This window comes from Lissotriton helveticus, chromosome 9, assembly GCF_964261635.1.
Source record: "Lissotriton helveticus chromosome 9, aLisHel1.1, whole genome shotgun sequence".
Lineage (NCBI taxonomy): Eukaryota > Metazoa > Chordata > Amphibia > Caudata > Salamandridae > Lissotriton > Lissotriton helveticus.
The window spans coordinates 921,529,984-921,553,351 of NC_136070.1; the positions used below are offsets into that span (position 1 = coordinate 921,529,984).

General features: G+C 47.5%; 1 protein-coding gene across 3 annotated transcripts in view; it reads left to right on the forward strand.

Moving 5' to 3' along the window:
• ZNF541 (zinc finger protein 541) overlaps nt 1-19,435 on the forward strand; it is a 1,089,530-nt gene extending 1,070,095 nt beyond the window's left edge. For all 3 annotated transcript variants that reach the window (XM_078661102.1, XM_078661104.1, XM_078661103.1), the window contains exon 16: nt 18,070-19,435. In XM_078661102.1, the coding sequence (XP_078517228.1) occupies nt 18,070-18,262 (193 nt within the window). In that variant the 3' untranslated portion in view covers nt 18,263-19,435. The remainder of the gene's footprint in view (nt 1-18,069) is intronic.
• The last annotated feature ends 3,933 nt before the right edge of the window (nt 19,436-23,368 follow it).

Consider the following 23,368-nt stretch of genomic DNA (forward strand, 5'->3'; position numbering starts at 1 on the left):
CATTGTTATACCACATGCCCAAGGCACGAGTCCAGGTCAACGCCACTCTCTCGGATAGTTGGCCGATATAAAGGGGCACCAGACAGGGATGCCCTCTATCCCCTTTACTGTTTGCCCTCATACTGGAGCCCCTGGCTTGTATGGTTCGTACCTGACCGGGACTGGGCGGCTTCCTAGCCAGTGTGGATTCCCTAGAGGAGGAGCGTATTTCATTATACGCGGACAATGTTCTGCTCTATGTCACGCACCCTGCTGAAATACTCCCCCGCCTTTTGCTTATCTTTGAGGAATATGGCACCTACGCTGGCTATAAAATTAATTGGACTACATCCACCCTCTAACCGCTCTGTGGGACCTAGTGCCTTACACTTATCCCAGCTGCTTGCGGCTGGCCACAGAGGGCTTTCTTTATCTAGGTCTCTACATCACCACCGACCCTGTGCTTCACCTGGATCTCAATATACGACGAGTGTTGCTTAATTTTCAGGCAGATGGGAAACGCTGGAGAAAACTCCCTCTAACTATTATGGGGCGAGCCGCAGTGTATAAAATGGTAACGCTTCCTCGGCTTCTTTACATTCCCCAGAACACATATTACAAAATACCAGACACCATTTTTACTCTCATTAACAGTGAGTTGCGCCTCCTTTTATGGGATGGTGCCCACCCGCGGATAGCGCTGCAGACTCTGCAACGTAACCCTTATAATGGAAGATTGGCCGTACCAGATATAAGGGCCTACGATAGGGCGTCCCACCTTATCATTATTATTGAATGGAACCACACACCAGGGGACCACCCGACGTATAGGCTGGAAAGACTCCAGTTCCACGAACGTTCCCCGTTGCACTACTTATATGGGGGAGCAGGAACGTCACAACTTCTTCCGGGGATGCAGAGGGTGATAGAGGCCTGGAAATCTGCCGGGAAATTGATGAGATGGGAGGGGAAACCTACGCGAGAGACCCCCTTGTGGGAGGGGACTAGTCTATCTGAGATCAGGAAGCTGAGGGGATTCAAGAAATGGGACCTTATTGGCATTTCGAAGATTGGAGACCTCCTGGAGAGAGGCTCTCTGGCTTCTTTTGCTTTCCTTCAATCCATATACCTACTGCACAGTTCCCAAGCCTACGCTTACCTTAGACTTCGACATGCCTGGCAGGCAGAGGAACTAGACGGTGTGACGCTGCCGGAATATGCCCTGCATGTCTCAGATTCCGGGCGGAACATGGCACGTATATTCACACTCTTTGGGAATGCAGCTACATCCAGCCCTACTGGCGCACAATAGTGGAGGAATTAAACAAAATACTCGGGGCAAACATGGCAATGGACGTGAAATTCTTACTCTTAGGAATTCCCACGGATGTTGACCTGCCACGCTATGGGCTCCTACTGGCCAACCTGGGGTTAGTGGTAGCTAAAATGAATATTGCCAAGTAATGGGGTGCACATCACCTTCCTACACTTATGGAATGGAAGTCCAATATGGATCTCTACATGGTGGCTGAGAAAGTGGTTTATAAGGCAAGGGGCTGCCCGCCTAAATTTCTGAAAATTTGGTCCCCATAGTTGAAATATTATTAACTAGAACTTGATGCAGAGGGAGGAGCCCTTAAATGTCTCATACTGGATCTGCACCTGGCTCGTGAGAAAGGTTTCCCCACCATCTGTTCGAGATTGGAATTCTCGGAGGTCTTGCCTTGTATACTTATTGGATTGTCACTGCCGATGCGATTGTTTTTTGAGTAATCTTCAGCAATGTTCAGTGTCCATTATTGTAACTCCATGCACATTATTGATCGTATCTTTTGTGTTGATGATTTCTTTTCCCATCTGTATGTTTTGTTTTTTATTGCTACAGAAAAATAAAAATAAAGTTATAAAAAAAAGTAAAAACATAAGTAGACAGATTGTCAGTCCATATCAACATTGTGCACAATATCCATCCTACCTTATATCATAAAGTCCCATCGCGAGAAAGCATGATTACATGGATACTGCGTCCCCAGTAAACTAGTGTGTAGGAGAATGGACTGACCAGTGTCCGGTGACTGCATGTGTTGGTTTTGGCAAGGGAGCAAATGAAGCAATAGTTCCCCACTCTATCACTACGCACCTCTGCATTGTATACCCCTGCTTGGGTTCCCAATACTTAAGAGTCTCTGCCAAAGGTGGCAGAGGAGTAAACATTTAACCATTAACTCAGGGAAAGATAGGGAATAGAGGGGAAGTCGGGGTCTGCGCTCTATGATATGGTAATCATCTATCACTTAGTTGGTTGCGTGTCTTATGTGAGGTATCTGTGATATCGGTCGGCCAGGGTGCGAGACGTCCTATGGGCACTATCTCCTGCAAGCTAAGTCAGGGTCCCTATCTAGGGAGGTCATAGTAGAAAGTCAGCCTTTCTCTCCTACCAGCTATACCGTGCCAATGCCGTCCTGCGTCAATGGGGACAGGGGTGGAGTTAGGGATTGAGACTGAGTTGCTTCGGGTTTTCAGCTTGCGTAGTTTCCAGTGAATTGGAACATGAGTTGTGCCCACTCCATGAATATGGGATGTTTACGGATCCCCTTCACTTCCTCGTCCCTTATTGCTTCTTCTTCCGCCGCCCCCATTTATTAACTGCGCCCGTCCAGGCAGCTTCCGGGGTCCCTGTCTGAGCCCTCCAGTGCATGGCTATACCCCGCTTCGCCAGGAGGATGGCCAGGGACGCAAATCTGCACTGCACCTTTTCTGTCTTCCGCCTGCGGAAGACCCCCAGGGCACACGCCTTCCATGTGTCAATATTCGTGAGGTGTACCGTCGGCTCCAGCACCTGATGGACCCTCCCCCAAAATGATTGGATTATGGAACAGTCCCAGAACATGTGTTTGAAGTTCGCCTCGGGGTATGACATCTGGGGCAGGCGAAATGTGTATTCGGGAAAAATCGGTGAAGCCAATGCAGCGTTAAATATGCACGATGGGGGATATTGAATTGAATGTTTTTAAATCGTCCATTTATGGAGACCTTTTTGGGGTATTCTAAAGCCTTTTCCCACTCCTTGTCATTGAGTACTCTTCCTATCTCATCCTCCCATTTCTGATGTAGGGTGTGTAAGGGGGACGTGATCAGTTCCTTTATCGACCTGTAAGGCCATGTGACCAGGGGCCAGATGTAGGAGCCCAAATAACGGTCGGTAACGGCCGAATTCGGCCGTTACCGACCTGTATTTAGGATTTGGCATGTAGGGGGCATGTCATTTACAGAATCAGTAAATTTACCGATTCGGTAAATATACAGAATCGGTAAAATACCGAATCGGTAAATTTACCGATTCTGTGAATGAGATGTAGGTGGCACTTCAAAGAGTGCCACAGGCCCTTAAGAGTCGGTATTTTACCACCCAATCCTATTGGGTGGTAAAATACCGAATTCAGGTGTGCATGCACATCTGTGCATGCACACCTGTGCAATGTGACACACAGACATGCCCTTAGGGCATGTATGTGTGCCACATGTTACACGTGCCTGTATTCGGGGTGCTAGAGGGTGTCAAAGTGACACCCCCTGCACCCTTGCAGGATTCGGTATTTACCGAATCGGTAAATACCGAATCGGTATTGCCCATTGATTCCTATGGGCTTCAATGCCCATAGGAATCAATGGGCAATACCGAATCGGTATTTACCGATTCGGTAAATACCGATTTTTACAGATTCGGTAATTCAAAAAAGAAATGTACCTACATCTCCCTCCTTCTAATTTACCGATTCATAAATACCGAATCGGTAAAATTCTCGGTATTTAAGAATCGGTAAATTAGAATTACCTACATCTGGCCCCAGGTGTCTGCCCACCCCCATGCACAGGATGGTATGTAAAACCGGATGTGTCGGTGGTTCTCCCTCTGTGAGATCCCAACATTGACGGGCGCTGCCTACTAACCGCCTATGCACCAGGAATTGGCCTGGAGGGAGATTGTAATTTTCCATCATTTGGGCATATGATTTCAGTTTCCCATCTTTGAACAGGGATTCCATTTCCGTCTACTTGCATTCCGTCCACACCCGTAGGGCTCCCGCGGTATAATATTGCTCCTGGAGCGGGAAACCGACTAACGGGAGCAGCGGAGAATAAAGAGGTCGACCCCTTAAAATACTGTGTATGCGCATCATGCATTTGCGGGCGATTGACACCTGTAGGGAGTATTGATGCAACGGCTTAGTACCCGGCATCAACAGTCTCCGGATAGCCGAGAGCGGAATTCTACCTTCATTAGTGTGAGTTTCCTCCGCATGTCTGTCTGCTGTCCAGTAACGATTCAGAAAAGGGGGTGGTGATGAACAGAGTGTCTGAATTAAGCAGACCACTCTTACCCAGTCCAAAGATCAGGGCTTGATCCATCACCGTTATTTAGCTCACTGCCCCATCCCAGCTCAGAACCTGGCTATATGCAAATTAGTCTGTCCCTGGCCCAGTGCATCATGGGAACAGGGCAGACCAAACTACCAAGCCAATTCTTCACCAGAAAGGATACAAGCTACCGGGGACCGGTTTCTGGCATTTCAGCCGTCGTCGGCCCGGCTTGCTTGAATCCTGATGGAGCAGTGAGCAAGGGACTCATGTCTGAGTATACCCTGCCACACCTATAGTGGCCAAAAACGATTCAGAAAAGGGGGTGGTGATGAACAGAGTGTCTGAATTAAGCAGACCACTCTTACCCAGTCCAAAGATCAGGGCTTGATCCATCACCGTTATTTAGCTCACTGTAGTCTGGTCTGCCCTGTTCCCATGATGCACTGGGCCAGGGACAGACTAATTTGCATACAGCCAGGTTCTGAAACTGGGATGGTGCAATGAGCTAAAAAACGGTGTTGGATCTAGCCCTGATCTCTTGACTGGGTGAGAGTATTCTGCTTAATTCAGAGACTCTGTCCATCACCACCCCTTGTTGTAAATATTTTTGTCCACCCTAAGCGTGGAAGGGTATACTCAGATGTGAGTCCCTTGCTCATTGCACCATCAGGATTCAAGCAAGCCGGGCCGAAGACGGCTGAAATGCCAGAAACCGGTCCCCGGAAGCTTGTTTCCTTCCCAGTGTAAGAATTGGCTTTTGTAGTCTGGTCTGCCCTGTTCCCATGATGCACTGGGCCAGGGACAGACTAATTTGCATACAGCCAGGTTCTGAAACTGGGATGGTGCAATGAGCTAAAAAACGGTGTTGGATCTAGCCCTGATCTCTTGACTGGGTGAGAGTATTCTGCTTAATTCAGAGACTCTGTCCATCACCACCCCTTGTTGTAAATATTTTTGTCCACCCTAAGCGTGGAAGGGTATACTCAGATGTGAGTCCCTTGCTCATTGCACCATCAGGATTCAAGGAAGCCGGGCCGAAGACGGCTGAAATGCCAGAAACCGGTCCTCGGAAGCTTGTTTCCTTCCCAGTGTAAGAATTGGCTTTTGTAGTCTGGTCTGCCCTGTTCCCATGATGCACTGGGCCAGGGACAGACTAATTTGCATACAGCCAGGTTCTGAAACTGGGATGGTGCAATGAGCTAAAAAACGGTGTTGGATCTAGCCCTGATCTCTTGACTGGGTGAGAGTATTCTGCTTAATTCAGAGACTCTGTCCATCACCACCCTTGTTGTAAATATTTTTGTCCACCCTAAGCGTGGAAGGGTATACTCAGATGTGAGTCCCTTGCTCATTGCACCATCAGGATTCAAGCAAGCCGGGCCGAAGACGGCTGAAATGCCAGAAACCGGTCCCCGGAAGCTTGTTTCCTTCCCAGTGTAAGAATTGGCTTTTGTAGTCTGGTCTGCCCTGTTCCCATGATGCACTGGGCCAGGGACAGACTAATTTGCATACAGCCAGGTTCTGAAACTGGGATGGTGCAATGAGCTAAAAAACGGTGTTGGATCTAGCCCTGATCTCTTGACTGGGTGAGAGTATTCTGCTTAATTCAGAGACTCTGTCCATCACCACCCCTTGTTGTAAATATTTTTGTCCACCCTAAGCGTGGAAGGGTATACTCAGATGTGAGTCCCTTGCTCATTGCACCATCAGGATTCAAGCAAGCCGGGCCGAAGACGGCTGAAATGCCAGAAACCGGTCCCCGGAAGCTTGTTTCCTTCCCAGTGTAAGAATTGGCTTTTGTAGTCTGGTCTGCCCTGTTCCCATGATGCACTGGGCCAGGGACAGACTAATTTGCATACAGCCAGGTTCTGAAACTGGGATGGTGCAATGAGCTAAAAAACGGTGTTGGATCTAGCCCTGATCTCATGACTGGGTGAGAGTATTCTGCTTAATTCAGAGACTCTGTCCATCACCACCCCTTGTTGTAAATATTTTTGTCCACCCTAAGCGTGGAAGGGTATACTCAGATGTGAGTCCCTTGCTCATTGCACCATCAGGATTCAAGCAAGCCGGGCCGAAGACGGCTGAAATGCCAGAAACCGGTCCCCGGAAGCTTGTTTCCTTCCCAGTGTAAGAATTGGCTTTTGTAGTCTGGTCTGCCCTGTTCCCATGATGCACTGGGCCAGGGACAGACTAATTTGCATACAGCCAGGTTCTGAAACTGGGATGGTGCAATGAGCTAAAAAACGGTGTTGGATCTAGCCCTGATCTCTTGACTGGGTGAGAGTATTCTGCTTAATTCAGAGACTCTGTCCATCACCACCCCTTGTTGTAAATATTGCTGTCCAGTAAGACAACCATTGAAGCTGCGCTACCAGAAAATAGGCCTCAAAGGAGGGGGCCCACAAACCCCCTACGATGTGGGTAAGTAGAGGGTATGAAGGGCTACTATGCCTGCTGCCACCCCATATCAACGTATCAAGTAGTGTTTCCAATTTGCGAAAAAAGGAGCAGCGCGGTATCACTGGAAGATTAGCGAAGGAGTACAACAGTCTAGGAACTATAATCATCTTCGCTAGGGCCACACGTCCTATGGGGGCCAAGGGTAAGGTTTTCCAAAAGGAAACTGCAGCTCGTAACCTAGCTAACGTTTTGCCGTGATTACCCTCGTTTAGGTTCTCGGGTGAATGGTATAATCTCACCCCTAGATATCGAGGTGCCGCTGTGCTCCAGCCGATGATTTGGGGTCCTATCAGTATTTCCAACGGGCCAGGTGGGGGCTCAGGGGAAAGACCGTTGATTTTTCCCAGTTGACCTTAAGTCCTGAGACTTCTGCGAAGCTTTGCAATATTTTCGAGATCGGTGTCAGATTGCTTGTGATATCCTTCACATATATCAGCAGATCATCAGCATATAATGATACGCTGTGTATCGTGTCGGCAACTGGAATGCCCCAGGCCCCCCCCCCCCCCGCCTCAACCTAATGGCCAATGGTTCCACTGCCAGGGCAAAACGTAGGGGGGACAGGGGGCAACCCTGTTTCGTCCCACGCTCCACAAGAATCGGATTTGAGAAGTACTTCGCCACTCTCACCCTAGTGGTAAGGCCCCTGTAGAGAAGTTACGTGTATGCCAGTAGGTTCGGGCCAGCACGCACCTTCCGGAGAATCGCAAAGAGATATGGCCATAGCAATGTATCAAAGGCCTTTTCGAGGTCCAATATAAGGCATGCGGCTCGTGGGAAGCGTTCCCGTGTGCTATCCTGTATATGAAAGAGCCTGCGTATATTTTGTGACACGCTTCGCCTAGGGAGGAACCCATTCTGGTTTGGGTGGATCAGTTGAGGTAGAACCCGAGTATGATGATCTGTCAGTATCTTCCCCAGAATCTTACAATCCGCGTTTAGTAACGTTATAGGCCTATATGAGGCTGGGAGAGTGGGGTCCCTGTGTGGTTTCAGAAAGGTTACCAGGGTAGATTCCCTGAGCGACCCTGGGAGCTCCCTTCTCTGCAGTGCCTCCTCATACGTGGCGACAAGTCTGGGGGTCAATTGTCCCGAGAAAGCGTCATAATATTCAAGGGGAAATCCATCCATTCCCGGCGCCTTGTGCCGTGCCAGGGCCCTGATCACGTGAGTGACGTCTGGGGATTTTATCTTAACTTCAAACGCCTTTCCTTCCTCCGGCGGTATTTCGGGCAAGGGCAGGGAGTGAAAATACTGGTCTAACACTAGTGGTGAGACAGGCGGCGGGGCATGATAGATTCCCGCATAATATTCGCGAAAGATGACCAGGATATCTGCTTGTGACTGCTTAAGGTCGCCCTCCGCATCTAGCAGAGCTGTGACTGGTTGCAAATCTGTGTCTTGTTTCGCGAGCCAGGCTAAAAGTGTACCCGCCGTATTCCCTTCCCGATGTACCCTGGCCGCGTATAGTCTGAAATTATACTTGCGCAGGTCCCTCTCTGTTTCCGCATATGTCGTTTTTGCTGCCGCCACCTGTTCGGGGGTTGCATCTCCTCAATCCATGCTCTTCGTTAGGTCCGCTAGACGCTTTTCCGTGGCTTGCAATGCCTGCTCTAGTACTTTTCTCACTCCCACTATGTGTTGAATGCAGTGTCCCCTTGCCTCTACCTTGAACGCATCCAATTCCACCAATCGAGTTGATGCAGTGCCTGCGTTCAGTGTAAAGTGTTTCTGGATGTGTTTGCCAGGTATTTAACAGAAGGCCTGATCTGTAAGGCACTCGAGGGGTAATTTCCACTAGGTACCGGAGGGTGTGGTGCTCTTCATCGGAGGAGTAGTGTGAGCGCATCATGATGCCACAGGACTCTACCTATATAATCAGTATGCTGTACCTGGGGGAGCATTGCGGACGGGCAGAGGAACCTGTCCAGTCTTACTCTTAAATTATGCGGGCGGAGAAGAATGTGTATACCATGGCGTTCGGGTTTTTTCCCCGCCACACATCGACCAGTGCCCAGCGGGTTACCCAGTGCTTGAAGTGTTCTGTCTGTTTCAGTGCGGGTGATTGTGCCGGTGGGGGGTGTGATCTGTCCAGCTCTATATTTAGCACACATTTATAGTCCCCTCCCAACAGCCATGGCATTGCCGTGTATTGTGATAACACTCCAGTCAGGTGGCACCAATATTACTCTTGCTCTATATTGGGGGCATATAGGCTTCCTATCATTCAGTAATAGTCATCGGGGTATCCTTTGAGAATCATGTTGGTGTCCTCTGCTCCGGGAGGGCTGCGGGCCCCAAAGAACCCCCCTTCTGTGTGTTTACTGTTGCTGCCTGGGAGTGTCACATTAAGGTGTCTGCCGTCTGAGGAGTTACCACCGGCGGTGTCGCTGAGCTGTCCCCCAGGGTGTTGGTGTCGCTACCCTCCTCCTCCGAGGTGAAGATGTGTGGGCACCTCTCGCTATCCGAGCTGTCTCCTGGGGGCCCCAGCTCCGCCACCGCCTGAAGTGCCCTCCGGCGGTCCGCGATGATCTGCTTAAGATCAGGAGATTTTTTTATGGGAGGAGTCCGAAAGCAAGCTAAGCTGGGTAAGTGTGACTTTTTCCTGTGGTGGCGTCGGCGGCCCGTGGACCCCGAGGTTTGTGCCTTCCTGCGGTTGTTCACACCTGATAGGTTCTGTTCGATCCAACTGCTAGTTTCCGCCGGATCAGAGAAAAAGTGTGTGGTCCCGTCATGCATTATCTTGGGACGAGCCGGAAATAGAAGAGCGTATTGGACATTTTTCTTGCGCAGAGTGCGCTTGACCGCCAAGAACGTGGCTCGTTACTGCTGGACCGCCCTCAAGTAATCGGGGAATAGCATAACCTGCTTGTTCTCCACTCGAAGCAGTCCTTGACGTCTTGCTGCTCTAAGGATGGCATCTCTATCTTGAAAGTGAAGCAGTTTTAGGAGGAATGTTCTGGCTGCCAACCCTGGGGGCGGCCTACGGGCCGGCACCCGATGCGCCCTTTCAATAGAGAAGAATAGGGTCAAGTCTCTTGCTGGCGTGAACTTCGCGATCCATGTTGCTATGTAGCTGAGAGAGTCGGTCCCTTCCACTCCTTCTGGAAAATTTATGATAAGGATATTACTCCTCCGGGACCCCCCCTCCAAATCATTTGTTCTGGTCTCCCGGATCTTCACCTGCGCCTATAGGTCTTTCAAGGTGTCTTGTTGTTGTTGTATTTGGGGTTCCATGGTGTGCATCACTAGTTCTCCTTGCTTTACTTCGTCAGCAAGCTTCCTGTGGTCGTCTCTGAGCAGGTTGAGTTCCGTGGCCAGCTCCCCGAACTTCTGTTCCATGGTGACTCTCGATTGCTCAATTGCCGCTAAGACTTTGTCTAGTTTGCTCGACATTGAGTCCGGGCCCGTGGCCTCCCCTTCAGGCTGCGTGCTGGCTGGCGCCGGGAATATTGTTCTTGGGGGTCCTGGAGTTTGCGCTGTGCCCGTCGCAGGTGGTCGCCCCATGTTGTTCCAGTCACGTGCCGGCCGTCCCCGGGGATCCTCTAAGTCTCTCCTCACTGTCAGTCTTCTGAATTCTCACGGCTTAGTCCAGCTCCAGCCGCAGCCCGAAGGGATCTTTCCTCCTTTATCCGTACTTTTATCCTCTGTGCCGCTCAGGATCTTATCGGCAATTTCCCCGGAGTCTTCCGGACCGCAACCCGGTGGGGCTGAATGGAAGTCACAGGGCAGCCTCTCACCCCTTCAGTCCTCTGTCCGCTGTAGACGGAGGGGGCCCAGCGGTAAGCCGGGAACCCGACTCCACCACCTCTATCTTCCGGTCTCCCTCATGCGGTCTCAGCTCTCCCCAGAGGGACACAGGGTCTCCCAGGACTTGGAGTACGCCGTGCCCCTTTCAAGCGTCTCTAGAGGTGAGGATCCCACCGCCCAACATGAGGCCCCCCAGTCACAGCAATGCTCACCCGTGCACTCCCTCCGTACGCCACACCAAGACTACACCCCACCTAGGTTCAATGGGGATCTGGGCTCCTGCCGGCAGTGCAATCAGTCTCCAGTCAGGTGTGACCAAATGCCCTCCACTATCCGGGCCACAGAGGTGCTTCCATAAACCGTCGCGCTGCACCAGTTAAATTGGGGAGGTCCCAGTTGTAGGTTGGCTATGATCAGTATTCCCCGTTGTGCTTATCCTGCCAGGCCACTCTCATGCAGCCAGCCATCATGCTTGGACGCCCAACACACCCTCCCCAGCGCGCCTCGAGTCCCAGCGCTGTGCTGGGGGAGGGGGTAGGATTCCGTTGTGCACCTCTGCGTGGGCCCACTGACTCTGATGGTCGGGGTCCCCCCTCGCGTGAATCTCCCAGTGTCAGGGGGCTTTCTGACCGTCACCGCTGGGCCCTCACCTCTCAACTGCTGCTCTCTGTCTGCTTGGGAGCCACCGGGTCACCGTCTGGGCACTCCACCGTGCCCCAACTTCTATGCTCTGCCGGCTCCCCTCGACGCTCTCTCCACCGCCTTGGGATCAATTAAGGCCCGCTGGCTGCCGCCATGATGCAGGTCCAGCCACGACTCCCTGGAGCAGCCAGCAACTCCGCACGCTCCTGCTCAGCCGCCACCAGTCCCCGGGGCAGGAACTCCACCAGTGACCCAGTCGTTATCGCCTCTCGGTCTCCCCCAGATGTTGCAGCGTACGCACGGGAACACTCAGAGCCCGCCGGGTGCCGCCATTTCAATAGCGTGGCTGCAGCCCTGGCAGAGCTCCCGGCGCCGCCCCGCACAACTTTGCGGCTGTGTCCCTGGGCTTAATTGATGCCCCTCACTGGCGTCTGGGGCTCGGCGGCTGCCTTTCAAGTGCGGCTGTGTTGCTGCGTGGGGCCCCCACAGTCTCCCCCATCCGCACCGGCTCAAACGCGGGAGTCCTCAGAGCCCGGCGGGCGCCGCCATTTACCACCGTGACTGCAGCACTGGCGGAGCTCTCTGCACCGTCGCGTGGACCCCCGCAACTGCGCCCTCGGGCTTGCTGGAACTCCCCACTGTCCGTCGAGGGTCGGCGGCCGTTTCCGGCAGGTATGGACGTCAATTTGGCATATTAGCACAGGAAATCGCGGGCTGCGGAGCTCTACAAAAGCACTGCCGCCATCGTGGCCTGCTTGGCCACGCCCCATTCTGCTGTCTTGCTTTTATTACATTGTATGTTTGTTACTTACTTTCTGCCATGTATGCCCTGTGATTTCCTTCCTTTCTAGTTAAGCACTCCTCCTTGATGGTTCCTTGGCTATTGTGCTTGTGTCCTTGCTGTTACTGCCTTGCATGTTCCTGCTTGATCGCCAGGGTCTTTGGGCACAGCTGACTACCTATGTGGTGTTTCTTGTTCACTGTGAGTATTGTCTTTGAGTTACATTTATAACATCACCATAGGTATCCGCTCCACAGACCCTGCCTTTGCATGCATATCCTATATGTGGGTATTTACAGTCAGTATCTGTAACGGCAATTGTGGGTGAGGAACTTACTGAGCTTCAGTCTCACCGTGTAGAGCTCCAGAGTGCTTTACCCCACATTCCCTTTATTGTTAATGTTGTTTTATATATATGTACTAGCGGCCCGTCCCGACGTTGTCTGGGGATAAAAGGCAACAGTTAGCTCATGCCCCTGTGCAGTCCTTGCTTTCCTGGTTAGGCAGTGCGCCTCAGTTGGTTCACGCTGCCCCGAAAGTGTGCGCGGTGCCGAAATGCGCTCCCCAAAATCCAGCGTTGTGCAGACATCCGCTACGGCGTCTATGACCATGCAGGTGAAAGCTAATGTGAAGAACACGCCCACCCACGCAAAGCACACCTCCTGAAGGCTGGACGCTATTATCAGGCAGTTGAACGCTAACCTGTGATATCTCCGGCGTCTATTACCATGCAGCTGAATGTCAAACACACGCCCACCCACGCAGAGCACACCTCCTGAAGGCTCAAAGCTATGACCATGCAGTTGAACGCTCACCTCAAGCTGCTGCCATCTCCTAATCCAACGCTACTCTCAGGCGCCTGGCATAATTGAACGCTATTCTCAGCCCACTGACGTACCATGCAAATCGAACGCTATTCTCAGCCGGCTGACATACCATGCAGTTGTACGCTAAACTCAAACTGCTGCCGTCTCTGAATCTAACGCTACTCGCAGGCCGCTGGCACAATCCGACGCTATCCTCAGGCGGCTGACTTGACAATGCTGAACGCACAGAACGCCCACGCCCACCCTCACAGAAAGCACACGCCCACCTCTGATCTGGCGCTAGTTCCAAGGGACTACTTTGTTAAAGAACGTGCTTTGTCCCTTCTAATGTATATATTGCGCTAGTATGTAGCCTATGTCCATCTGCTTTGCCTGACTTTTCCAATGCTGCATGCAGTGTTCAGATTGGCGCAGTGGTTCTGGAGCTTACCCGCCTCAAAGGTTTAGGCTGTCTCTTTATATTATTAGTATGGATTGCACGTCCATCCTGGGTGTAGTTAGTCTGAATGCTAAATTGCCTTGTGAGTGCCCTTCCTTTCTGAGTCTTAGCCATCTTGTTCACTTGTGCAGGCTTATCCTTTTATCCCTTTTCTCTTCTGACTTCCTGTGTGATCCTGGGCAGCACTGTACTCCTCTTTCTTTTTACATTTTATACCCAGTCGCCAATCCTTGCCCAAGTCCCTGACTGTGTCCCAGACAGTCTCGGACAGTGCCTGACACCTATTCACAAACTCGCACACCACTTACAAACAGCTAGATCACCCACCCATATAGCCACTTACACACCCAATCACTCAGCCACTCACACACACACCCACTCACTAACAGATACAGCCACTCACACACCTGATCTCTCACCCATACAGCGACTCACACTAGCATTCACTCACCCATAGAGCCAGTCACAGAGCCACGCACTCACTTATACAACTCACACATCCACTCACTCACTCACCCCCACAGCCACTAACACTAGCACTCACTCACCCATGCAGCTGCTCGCATACTCACTTACCCATACAGCTGCTCGCACATCCATTCACTAATCCAGTTAACCACTTACACACCCATTCACACATCCATACAAGCAGTCACATACCCACTCACTCACCTATACAGCCAGTTACACAGGCACATGGGGGCTCATTAGGATCGCCCTTGAGGAGGAGGGAACGTCCGCATGGGCTGCGGCGTTTCCTCCTCTGCAATTAGGATGTGACCGCCACCCTGGCGGTCACATCCTCTATTTTTAACATTGCGGCGGGTGCGGCTTCAAGCTGCGCCCGCCGCAATGGTAAACAAAGCACGCATTGCATTTACATGCAGAAAGCTGCAGGCACCGCGCGGTGCCTGCCGCTGTCTGCATGTAAATGCAGGGGGGTACCATAGGTACCCCCCATGTGCACCCCCCACCCCCCCCTTCACCCTGGGGGCCCGCAACGGGCCCCCGAAGTGCACATCCGTATGCTTTTCCACGGCGGAGAACCCGCCGCGGAAAAGCATATCAGATGCGCAATCCTAATATGGCTGGCGGTGTCTGAGAGACACCGCCACCATATAAGAGCTTTTCCGCCGCGGTTGTAAGCCGACCACGGCGGAAAAGCGGCGGACATAAACCAAGACCCACCAGCCATCCTAATTTGGCGGTGGGTCTTTGGAGGCTCCGCGGCGGTTTTCCCGCATCCTCCGGGTCGGCGGTGGGTTCCGCCGGCCCGGAGGATGCGGGAAAACCACGATCCTAATGAGCCCCTTACTGTGTAAAACAATATAAATTTATAGAAAAATATACATCTTAATTTAAAATTTCTCATATATTGTTTTCAAATAATACATGATTCAACATGAAAAATATGAAGATTATTTTGTTCAACAGTAACTTCTCAAGGAAAATATATCCTGTAGTGTTGCGAGGAGTTATGAGTCAGGTACATTTATCATGAGACCCCAATGCTTGCTTAAATGCTGAATTATGTTTGTCTCAAATAGATTCAATGGTGTCCTTTTATGTTACTAAACACTAGCTGCTCTTATTGCAATACTCATTACCTCGTGTATTCCTGTATTAATGCACTGATGTATATAGTTCCTGAGTATATGTAGCGCCTCTCTTATATTGAGGAAAATTTAAAGTGCTATGTGCTGGTAAATTGAAACAGTGTTTAAAATTATACCCTGTTAATTCTCAATTTGATGTAGAATCTAAGTTGATTAAATAAATATGCGTCTTATCTATAATGATGATGAGACCAGTCCGAATTATAATGGTATAGCCTGTGTGCTCCTGCATGGGAGTGCCGAAGTATGATAATAAAAGTGCATATAGTATACCATAAAGTGCCGAAGTGCTAAATCTAAAAACCTGTGTGGCAACAGGCCCGGGTAGCAGCAATTGAATTATAAGGGAGAGAGCCCAGTCTGAAATAGGACTCCATGTTTGGTGATAATCTGCTAGTAAAATACTGTTAGTTTAATTTCTCATGGGAATCAAGTGTTGTCCAGGGAGTAAGGAGTAAAACGTGAGGTAGATGTAAAATGGAAAAGGAATATATACAGAAGGAGCCTCTAGTCCTGATGTTAAAATGATGTATTATACAGTAACATCAAGAAATAAATTATGGTGTCAAAATTAGTGAACATTAGGCCAATGCTGCGCTCCGCATATTTAAAGATAGTTATGTAACTCCTCCCCATTGTTAAGTCCATTGGGGGTTCGGATATCAAGCTCCAGAATAAATTGGTACTCCAACCTCCTTAGGAGTTTCTCTCTGTTTCCTCCTCTCCTAAATGGGGGGATCGCCCCTATGACAAAGTACCTCAGGCTGCTCAGATATTTGTTGTGTGCAGTTTTAAAGTGCCTGGCCACTGGGAAAGACATGTAGGAATTCACAATTGCCCTAAGATGTTGCAGAATTTGCACATGAACTTGCAATTTGGTACTGTCAATGTACTGTATTCCGCAGGCACAAGTTAAAACATATACTGCAAATTCCGTACGGCAGTTGTATACCCCTTTGAATTGGTTGCAAGTTGGACCATATATGGAGGAGTACTCAGTCGTGTTAATGCCAAACTTGCATGCTCGGCATGGACTACATTTATAGAACCCATTTTTCAGAGCTAACCAAGTTTTGGGGGAATTATAGTCCCCGAATGGTAATTCTGGACTGCTTCTGACCAAAGAGTTGTGCATGGACTTGGCTTTTCTAAAGGTCAGAGATGGTTCAAGTGGCATAAGATCTCCTAAAATGTTCTAATGATGGACCAGTTGGAGTTAATGATAGCTCCTATTTGTTTGTGTTGATTGCTGTATGTTGTTATAAGTTTATTTTCTTGACTTTGTGACTTGACAATCTTCCCTATGTTCCTTTGCCTAAGAGGTCCAGCATGATTAGTATAGGGTGTGTTTTCTAGTGGGGTTTTGTTGACTTTCTCTAAGGCTGTTTGTATGACCTGTTTACTATAGCCCCTTTCGGTGAATCTGTTAGTGGCTTCTCTAACACAGTCCTCAAATGACTGATCAGTGCTACAGATTCTCCGGAGTCTGAGAAACTTCCCATATGGGATGCTTTTTATCAAATGGTAGGGGTGGAAACTGGAGGCATGGAAGGTGGAGTTCCCTGCTGTACTACATATATATTTATATGGATTGTACTTACCATATACTTACCAGGCATGGTTGCTAAAGGCATGCGTGGTAAAGGCATTGCATTGTAAAAGCATTGTATGGTAAAGAAATGCACTGTATTGTCATAAATCCCGCCTATGTGAGAGATATTGACTTAGTCAATGTCTTTTAGCTGTGTTGTAGAGCAGTGTGGCTGCTGTTCATCAGTGCTAAATAAAGTTTGTTGTGTGGTGTTGAGTAGAATAGCATAAAGGAGAGTGGAGTAGAGAACAGTGGAGTAGCGTGGCATAGAGTGACATTGAGTGGGGTGGCATGAAGTCGTGTGGAGTGGCGTAGAGTGGGTTGGCATGTAGTGGCGTAGAGTGGTGTGGTTTAGAGTGGCATGGAGTAGAGTGGCGTACATTAGAGTTGCATAAAGTGATGTGGCTTAGATGAGAGTGCTGTGGCATGGAGTGACGTAGAGTGGCATGACATAGAGCAGAGTGGCAGTGAGTAGAGTTGTGTAAAGTGGAGTGACGTAGATTAGAGTGCCATAGAGTTCCATTGTGTGGAGTAGGGCGGTGTACAATAGAGTGGCATAGATGAAAGTGGTGAGAGTAAAGTTGCATTGAGTGAAGTGGTGTAGGGTGGAGTGGTGTAGAGTAGAGTGGTCTGGTGTAGAGTGGAGTAGCAAGAGTATAGTGGCCTAGAGTGTAATTGAGTAGCGTAGAGTAGTGTGGCAAAGAGTGGCATTGCGTGGAGTGGAGTTGAAGTGCCATAAAATAGAGAGTAGTGGAGTGGCGTTAAGTGGCATGGAGTAGAGTGGAGTGGCATAGAGTAGAGTGGTGTAGAACTGCAATGTGTGGAGTGGAGAGGCATATAATAGAGTGTCATGCAGTGGCATAGAGTGGAGTGGCATAGAGTAGAGTGGCATGGAGTGACGTAGAATAGAGTGGTGTAAAGTGGAGTGGTGCAGATGTAGTGAAGTGGCGTAGAGTAGAGTGGTGTAGAGTAGAGTGTGCAGATTGAAGTGGCGTAGAGTGGGGTGGCATAGAGAAGTGTAGAGTGGAGTATAATATTACAGTTGTAGGTTTAAGTTAGTAAAGCATCAATCGAGACAGCAGATAGGGTAAAAGCAACATGAATGAGAATACGTAGCAGTGTGTTTAGGAAAGCACATTGCACTTACAAGAATAATATTGAAATGCTTATAAAAAAAATAGTCTGCTGCAAAAAGTTGAGGAAGAACAAAGACACGGAAGAACACATGTACTTAGATTATTCTTCAGGGAGGAGCTAACACAAGAAAGGAATGGAATCCTTCAGGAGCTAAACATTCGAAAGATTGCAAATGAGAGTGACAACGAAAACAATTAATGGTATGCTGTGGGCGGGTTGTAAGCCCACTGAATTGTAAACAGTATGTCTCACAGCACATGCGATATGTAGGCGAGGCCTACAAAATGAAGGGCTGTCTGCCATATAAACTCGAGCTCCAGTGTTCCTTCTGTATGTTTTTTACTGTGCATCTGCTAAATAAGTGTCTCTTGCACAAATCATACTTACCATGGCAGTCCAACAGTGTTTCCCTTTAACTGAAATGTGCTTTGTTAAGACAGATGTTATACAAGGCTGAACTTTTTTTATCTCTCGTCTTTTAGGGTTTTTGATAAGATAAAAAGCCGCAATGCCCACATGAAACGCCACCGTCAGCAGGAGCATATAGAGCGTCTGGCAAAAAAGTGGCCTGCGAAGTCGGTCAAAGTCGAACCTAAGGAGAGAGGAATAGATGAAGCAATCCCACTGAATTTATGTACCACGGATTGTGAGGTGCAAGAGAGGCATGTCTGCTGATGTAATACCTTTGGACTTGTGAGAAAGGTCGTCCTACGGGAGATGGAGTATGTGTTCCGTAAGGATCATCATTTTTAAGATGACATAGGACACCTTGGCCACTCCTTTATATGTGCAGGTAGTATAACTGCAGTGTATGCCAGCTCGGTTCTTAGATTCTTGCCCATGATCCTCCTCTTGCCCACACTACGATACCAATACATTTTCCAGGCTAGAAAATGTATAAGATCATGGTGTTGAAGTCTTGATCAGGTTTGACTTATTGAGTATTACTAGACCTAGGGTGATCTGTTGCTACTCTGGACTACTACAGGTGTTTCATATCAGCTTGATAACAGACGTGTTAATCCCCACCAAAATGGGCAGCCCTGTAAAACTGGCATCTTCCATTTACTGAAACATATTCCTACATTCCATCATGGTCTTAGATCTTGGTTCAGGTTTGCAACTTCTCTCTCATTTCAAAGATTGAAGGGCAATTGCAGAGTTCGTAATTTATCAGGGATAGGTCTTTTAAGGTGGCTCATGCACTGCCATGCATAGTTCTGGTGTACTTTTGCTATAATCAGAAGTTTCTGTGTAACTAGAGCACCATAGCTGATCTGGAAACTGCCTGCTACAAAACTACGTCAAACTTCCAACGCTGTCCATATTCTTAGTTTAAGAGCTGTCTATCTGTGCATGATAAGCTATAGCCCCTGGCTGGTTACCAAAAGGGTATAAGTTGGGGAAGTTATTTGAAAGAAAGTAGACGATGGACTAAGCTTGGGCAGTAAACAAAGTCTAACTGGAGGCTATGAAAGTTCTTGGTATAAGCCAAGCATTCTGTTAAATGCCCATGGTGTCGTATTTGTAAATCTAACTTCAAAGCACATTATTTCAGTGTCACACAATAAAATCTCACTTTCTTCTGTCACATGATAAATAAATACTGCGTCATAGTCAGTATCCTAAGTATGCTGTTTTATAGTCTGGCCAAGAATGTAAAAGGCGATGTACCCAATTAACAAATTGTTAAAGAGTGTTGTAAACATTTGAAAATCTTGGCTACTTGAAGGACTGATAGAACACGTCCTGATGCAAAAAAAGTGAGTAATCTTACTAGATTGTCTGTCAGGTTCGCATTAATAGTTTTGTTTGAGTGTTTGTATAATAAAATTTCTGATGACTACTGCTTCTGATTTTGATATTCGTGCTACCATGTTATATGTGGTCTTTGTGCTCATTAATATACGTCTGTGTTCATGTGCAGAATGCCCCTAGAGGTCATAGAAGCTGAAAAGTCCAGCCAAACTTTTTTTTTTGTGTGATTTTATTAATTTTATGCAAGGAGCAAGCAAGATACAGAGAAGTAAACAAAAAAAACAGACAAAAAAACAGTGCATCACAGTATAATACATCACAATTAATCGCAGTTGATCGGGCATAAACAGAATATATATATGTAATACAGTCAATTACTCAGGAAAAAAAAACAGAAAAAGACGAATATATGTATGATATGAGTCAGACATATAGACAGACCGGAGAAAAGAGTAATAGTCTGTTAATCAAGAAAAAGAAAAAAGGCAGCCAACTTTCATTACTTTAAATCCAATCAGTAATTGGGCCCCAAATGTTTAGCCCTCTAACCCTTTTACGAATAGTCTTTGTTTTAAGTATAGCTACTTCAAGATTATACATAGATAACAGCTGTGCCCTCCAGGAAGTAAATAGAGGAGGTTCAGCAGAGAGCCATTCTTTAGTGATACAAGCACGGAACACCGCCATACATAAAAATAAAAAGGCGGAGCGTTCATATGATCTAGACAGACCTTCGGGATCAGTACCAAATAAAACGACCTCCGCAGACAGGACAATTGAGGGATCAAAAATTTCTTTCAAAAACTCTCGAATAGATGCTAATAAACCTACCAACTGAGGACATGAGAAGAACATGTGTTGCGTGTCTGCTGCAAAATAGCCGCATCTGCTACAATTAGTACCTGTGCCAGTACTCCATTTAGAAACTTTCCTCGGCGTGTAGTACATATCGTAAAGGACCATGTAATGTTGAGCCCTCATCCTACCAGAAATCAGTACAACGTTGGCTAGTGAAATCGACGACTGCAGACCGATTGTCTGAAGATTGAGTTTTACTCTCCATTTCTCTTGACGTTGTTCCAGATCATCTGGGAGTAGGGAAATCAGTTGAGAATAAAAGAAGCCAATTGAAAGCCCCTTACCCAACCCTTCAAGCAAGGGAAATATCTTAAACCGAGTGTCATATTGACCGAATTGTCCGTAATAGCTGCGGATTTGTAAGAACTTAAAGAAATCCTTCTTTTGTATACCAAATTTATGTTGTAATTCTGTAAAAGACAATCGTTGGCAATCGTGAAACATGTCTCCCAGGCTAGTGATCCCAAACTGATACCAGTTTCTAGTCACAGCATCACGATAAATAGTAGGAAAAATTCCAGCAGCCTCAAAAGGAGTATAGCGGTTTATTTGTGGAAGGCCTAGAAGCCTCTTAATTTGCTTCCAAATTGAAAATGCTGCTTAAAGAACCTTTAACTTGTTTTTTTTGTAGTAACTTGGTTCAAGTATTTTCAGAAGACACCCATCGGCCTCTTCTCCAATAGCGAATCTCTATATAGAGGGATAATGACACGATAAGGGCCTACACTTTTTACCAACAACTAAAGGAAACATAAATTGCAAAGCTGATGCCCAATAATAAAATCGAAAGTATGGAATGCCCCATCCCCCAGAAGATCTAGGGAGTACCATTTTTTTGTAGGCCCTTCTGTTCCTTTTAAAGCCCCACAGAAATCTTGAAGAGATGGTTTCAAGTTTTTTAAAACAGCCAATGGGGATCTCTAATGGAATCACTCTGAATAAATATAGAAATTTCGGTAGCACCATCATTTTCAACACATTTGATCTTCCATGTAGTGATAGGTGCAGGTGATTGAGACGCTCTAGAGTAGATTGGACTTTTTCAAGGACTGGGTTGAAATTGGTTATTAGAATATTACTAACTGGAGAGGAGATTTTAATACCGAGATAAGTAGCCTCTCTTGCAAGGACTATATCTGGCGGAGGATGAGCACCCACATACAAAATTTGAGTTTTATTAATATTCAACTTATAGCCAGAAAAATGTCCAAATTGCATTGCAAGAGCTTCCACGGCTGATAAGGCAGACTGTAAGTCAGTAGTTGTTACCACAATGTCATCAGCATAAGCTAATGCTCTATATTCAACCTCAGCAATGGTAATAGGTTTAATTTCTCTGCATTCCGTTAGTTTAACCAAAAAAGAATCAATATATAGGGCAAATAAAAGAGGGGAAGATGGGCAACCTTGCCTAGTGCCCCGTAGAATCGGAAAAAAAGCAGACTCATTCCCAGCAAGGCGTATAGCTGCCTTTGGTGCCGAGTTCATAGTCTGTACTGACTGAAGGAACCGAGGCCCTAACCCCTTCAGACGAAGGACTTCCCAGAGATAAGGCCAGGCAACCCTGTCGAATGCCTTCTCGACATCCAACAGGGTCACACCTATAGCTGTTTTAGTCACCTCTGTCCATTAGAGCAATGACACAACGCACGTGATCCGTCGTGTCCCTGCCAGGAATAAACCCATGTTGCAACTGGGAAACTAAAGAAGAGATCAAACCAGAAAGCCGAGTAGCTATGATTTTAGAGTATAGCTTACTGTCAGCGTTTATCAAGGATATTGGTCTATATGAAGAAGGAGAAAGCGGAGACTTATCTTTCTTTAGAAAAATCGTGAATATAGATTTCTGCCACGAGGCGGGAGATATGCCTTCTTGTGCCGTGGTAAAAACTTCCAACATATAGTCCTTCAAGACTGAGAAAAATGTACGAAAAAATTCCAGGGGGATCCCATCGGGACCCACAGCTTTCCCCACGGCCAAAGAAGAAATCGCCTCTTCAAGCTCCTGCACTGTAAATTCGCCCTCTAACATTTCCCTCTGGAAATTAGTTAGTTGCGAAAATTCGCAGTCCCCAATAAACTCGGCAACCTCCTCAGCAGTATATAAAGAGTCTTCATTTGAGTATAAGTTACTATAGAATTCTCTGAACGTATCTAAGATTTTTCCCGGTTCAGTATGTGTTACACCACTAAAGTCTTGTATAGCCTCCACCTTCCTAGCCACAGCTTTCTGTCTTAGCCTTTTGGCCAATAGACTTCCTGAATTTTCACCAACCTCGTACATATCAGAGCGATGGATTGCTATTTGTGCAGCTAATTTCTCGGCTAGAACTTCATAAATTTTAATTGTTTGGATTGCCACCTCCTTCAATTTTTGTTCATAAAGTGGGCTTGAATTAATGATGTGGGATAAAGCTAGTTCTAAAGAGCGTAATTTGGACAATTCCATAGCTTGTTTGACCCTGATGCTGCGTTGTTTATTTATAGAGAAGCTTAACGTCTCCCCCCGCACGCCGGCTTTAAAAGCATCCCAGACAATGCCTATCAGAGCTGAATTTAAGTTGAACTCAAAAAAATCAGGTATCCATTTGACCATATGTTGTACGTAAGTCTGGTCAACTAATAGCTGACGATCAAAGGTCCATGATCTCCTATTAGAATATGACCCATTATCAATCACTAATTCAAGAATAACCGGGTTATGGTCTGATATTATCCTAGGATAGATGTCGATTTTGGCATTAGTTAGTAGTTCTGAGGCAGCAAAGAAATAATCAATACGCACATGCTTTTGGTGGGGAGCTGAATAGAATGTATACCCAGGCATGCCAGAGTTTTTCAGCGACCAAACATCAACTAAACCAAGCTCCTTAACCATCCCCCTGGTGGCTTTAAACACCTTATGCTTTCTACCTGAGTAGACACCATTGTGACGAATATCAAAGTCTGACGGTAAATGGAGATTAAAATCTCCGCAGACCACGAGAGGAGCGGGCCAGGAAGCAAGCTCGATGCTGATCTCATTAAGCATTCCCAGGTCATCAAAATTAGAAGCGTATACTGAACAAATAGTATAAACAGAAGTGTTTACCTTCAATTCAATAATAGCCCACCTCCCATAAGAGTCTGCCTTGGCCCGTTTACACTCCCGCCAACCACATTTTT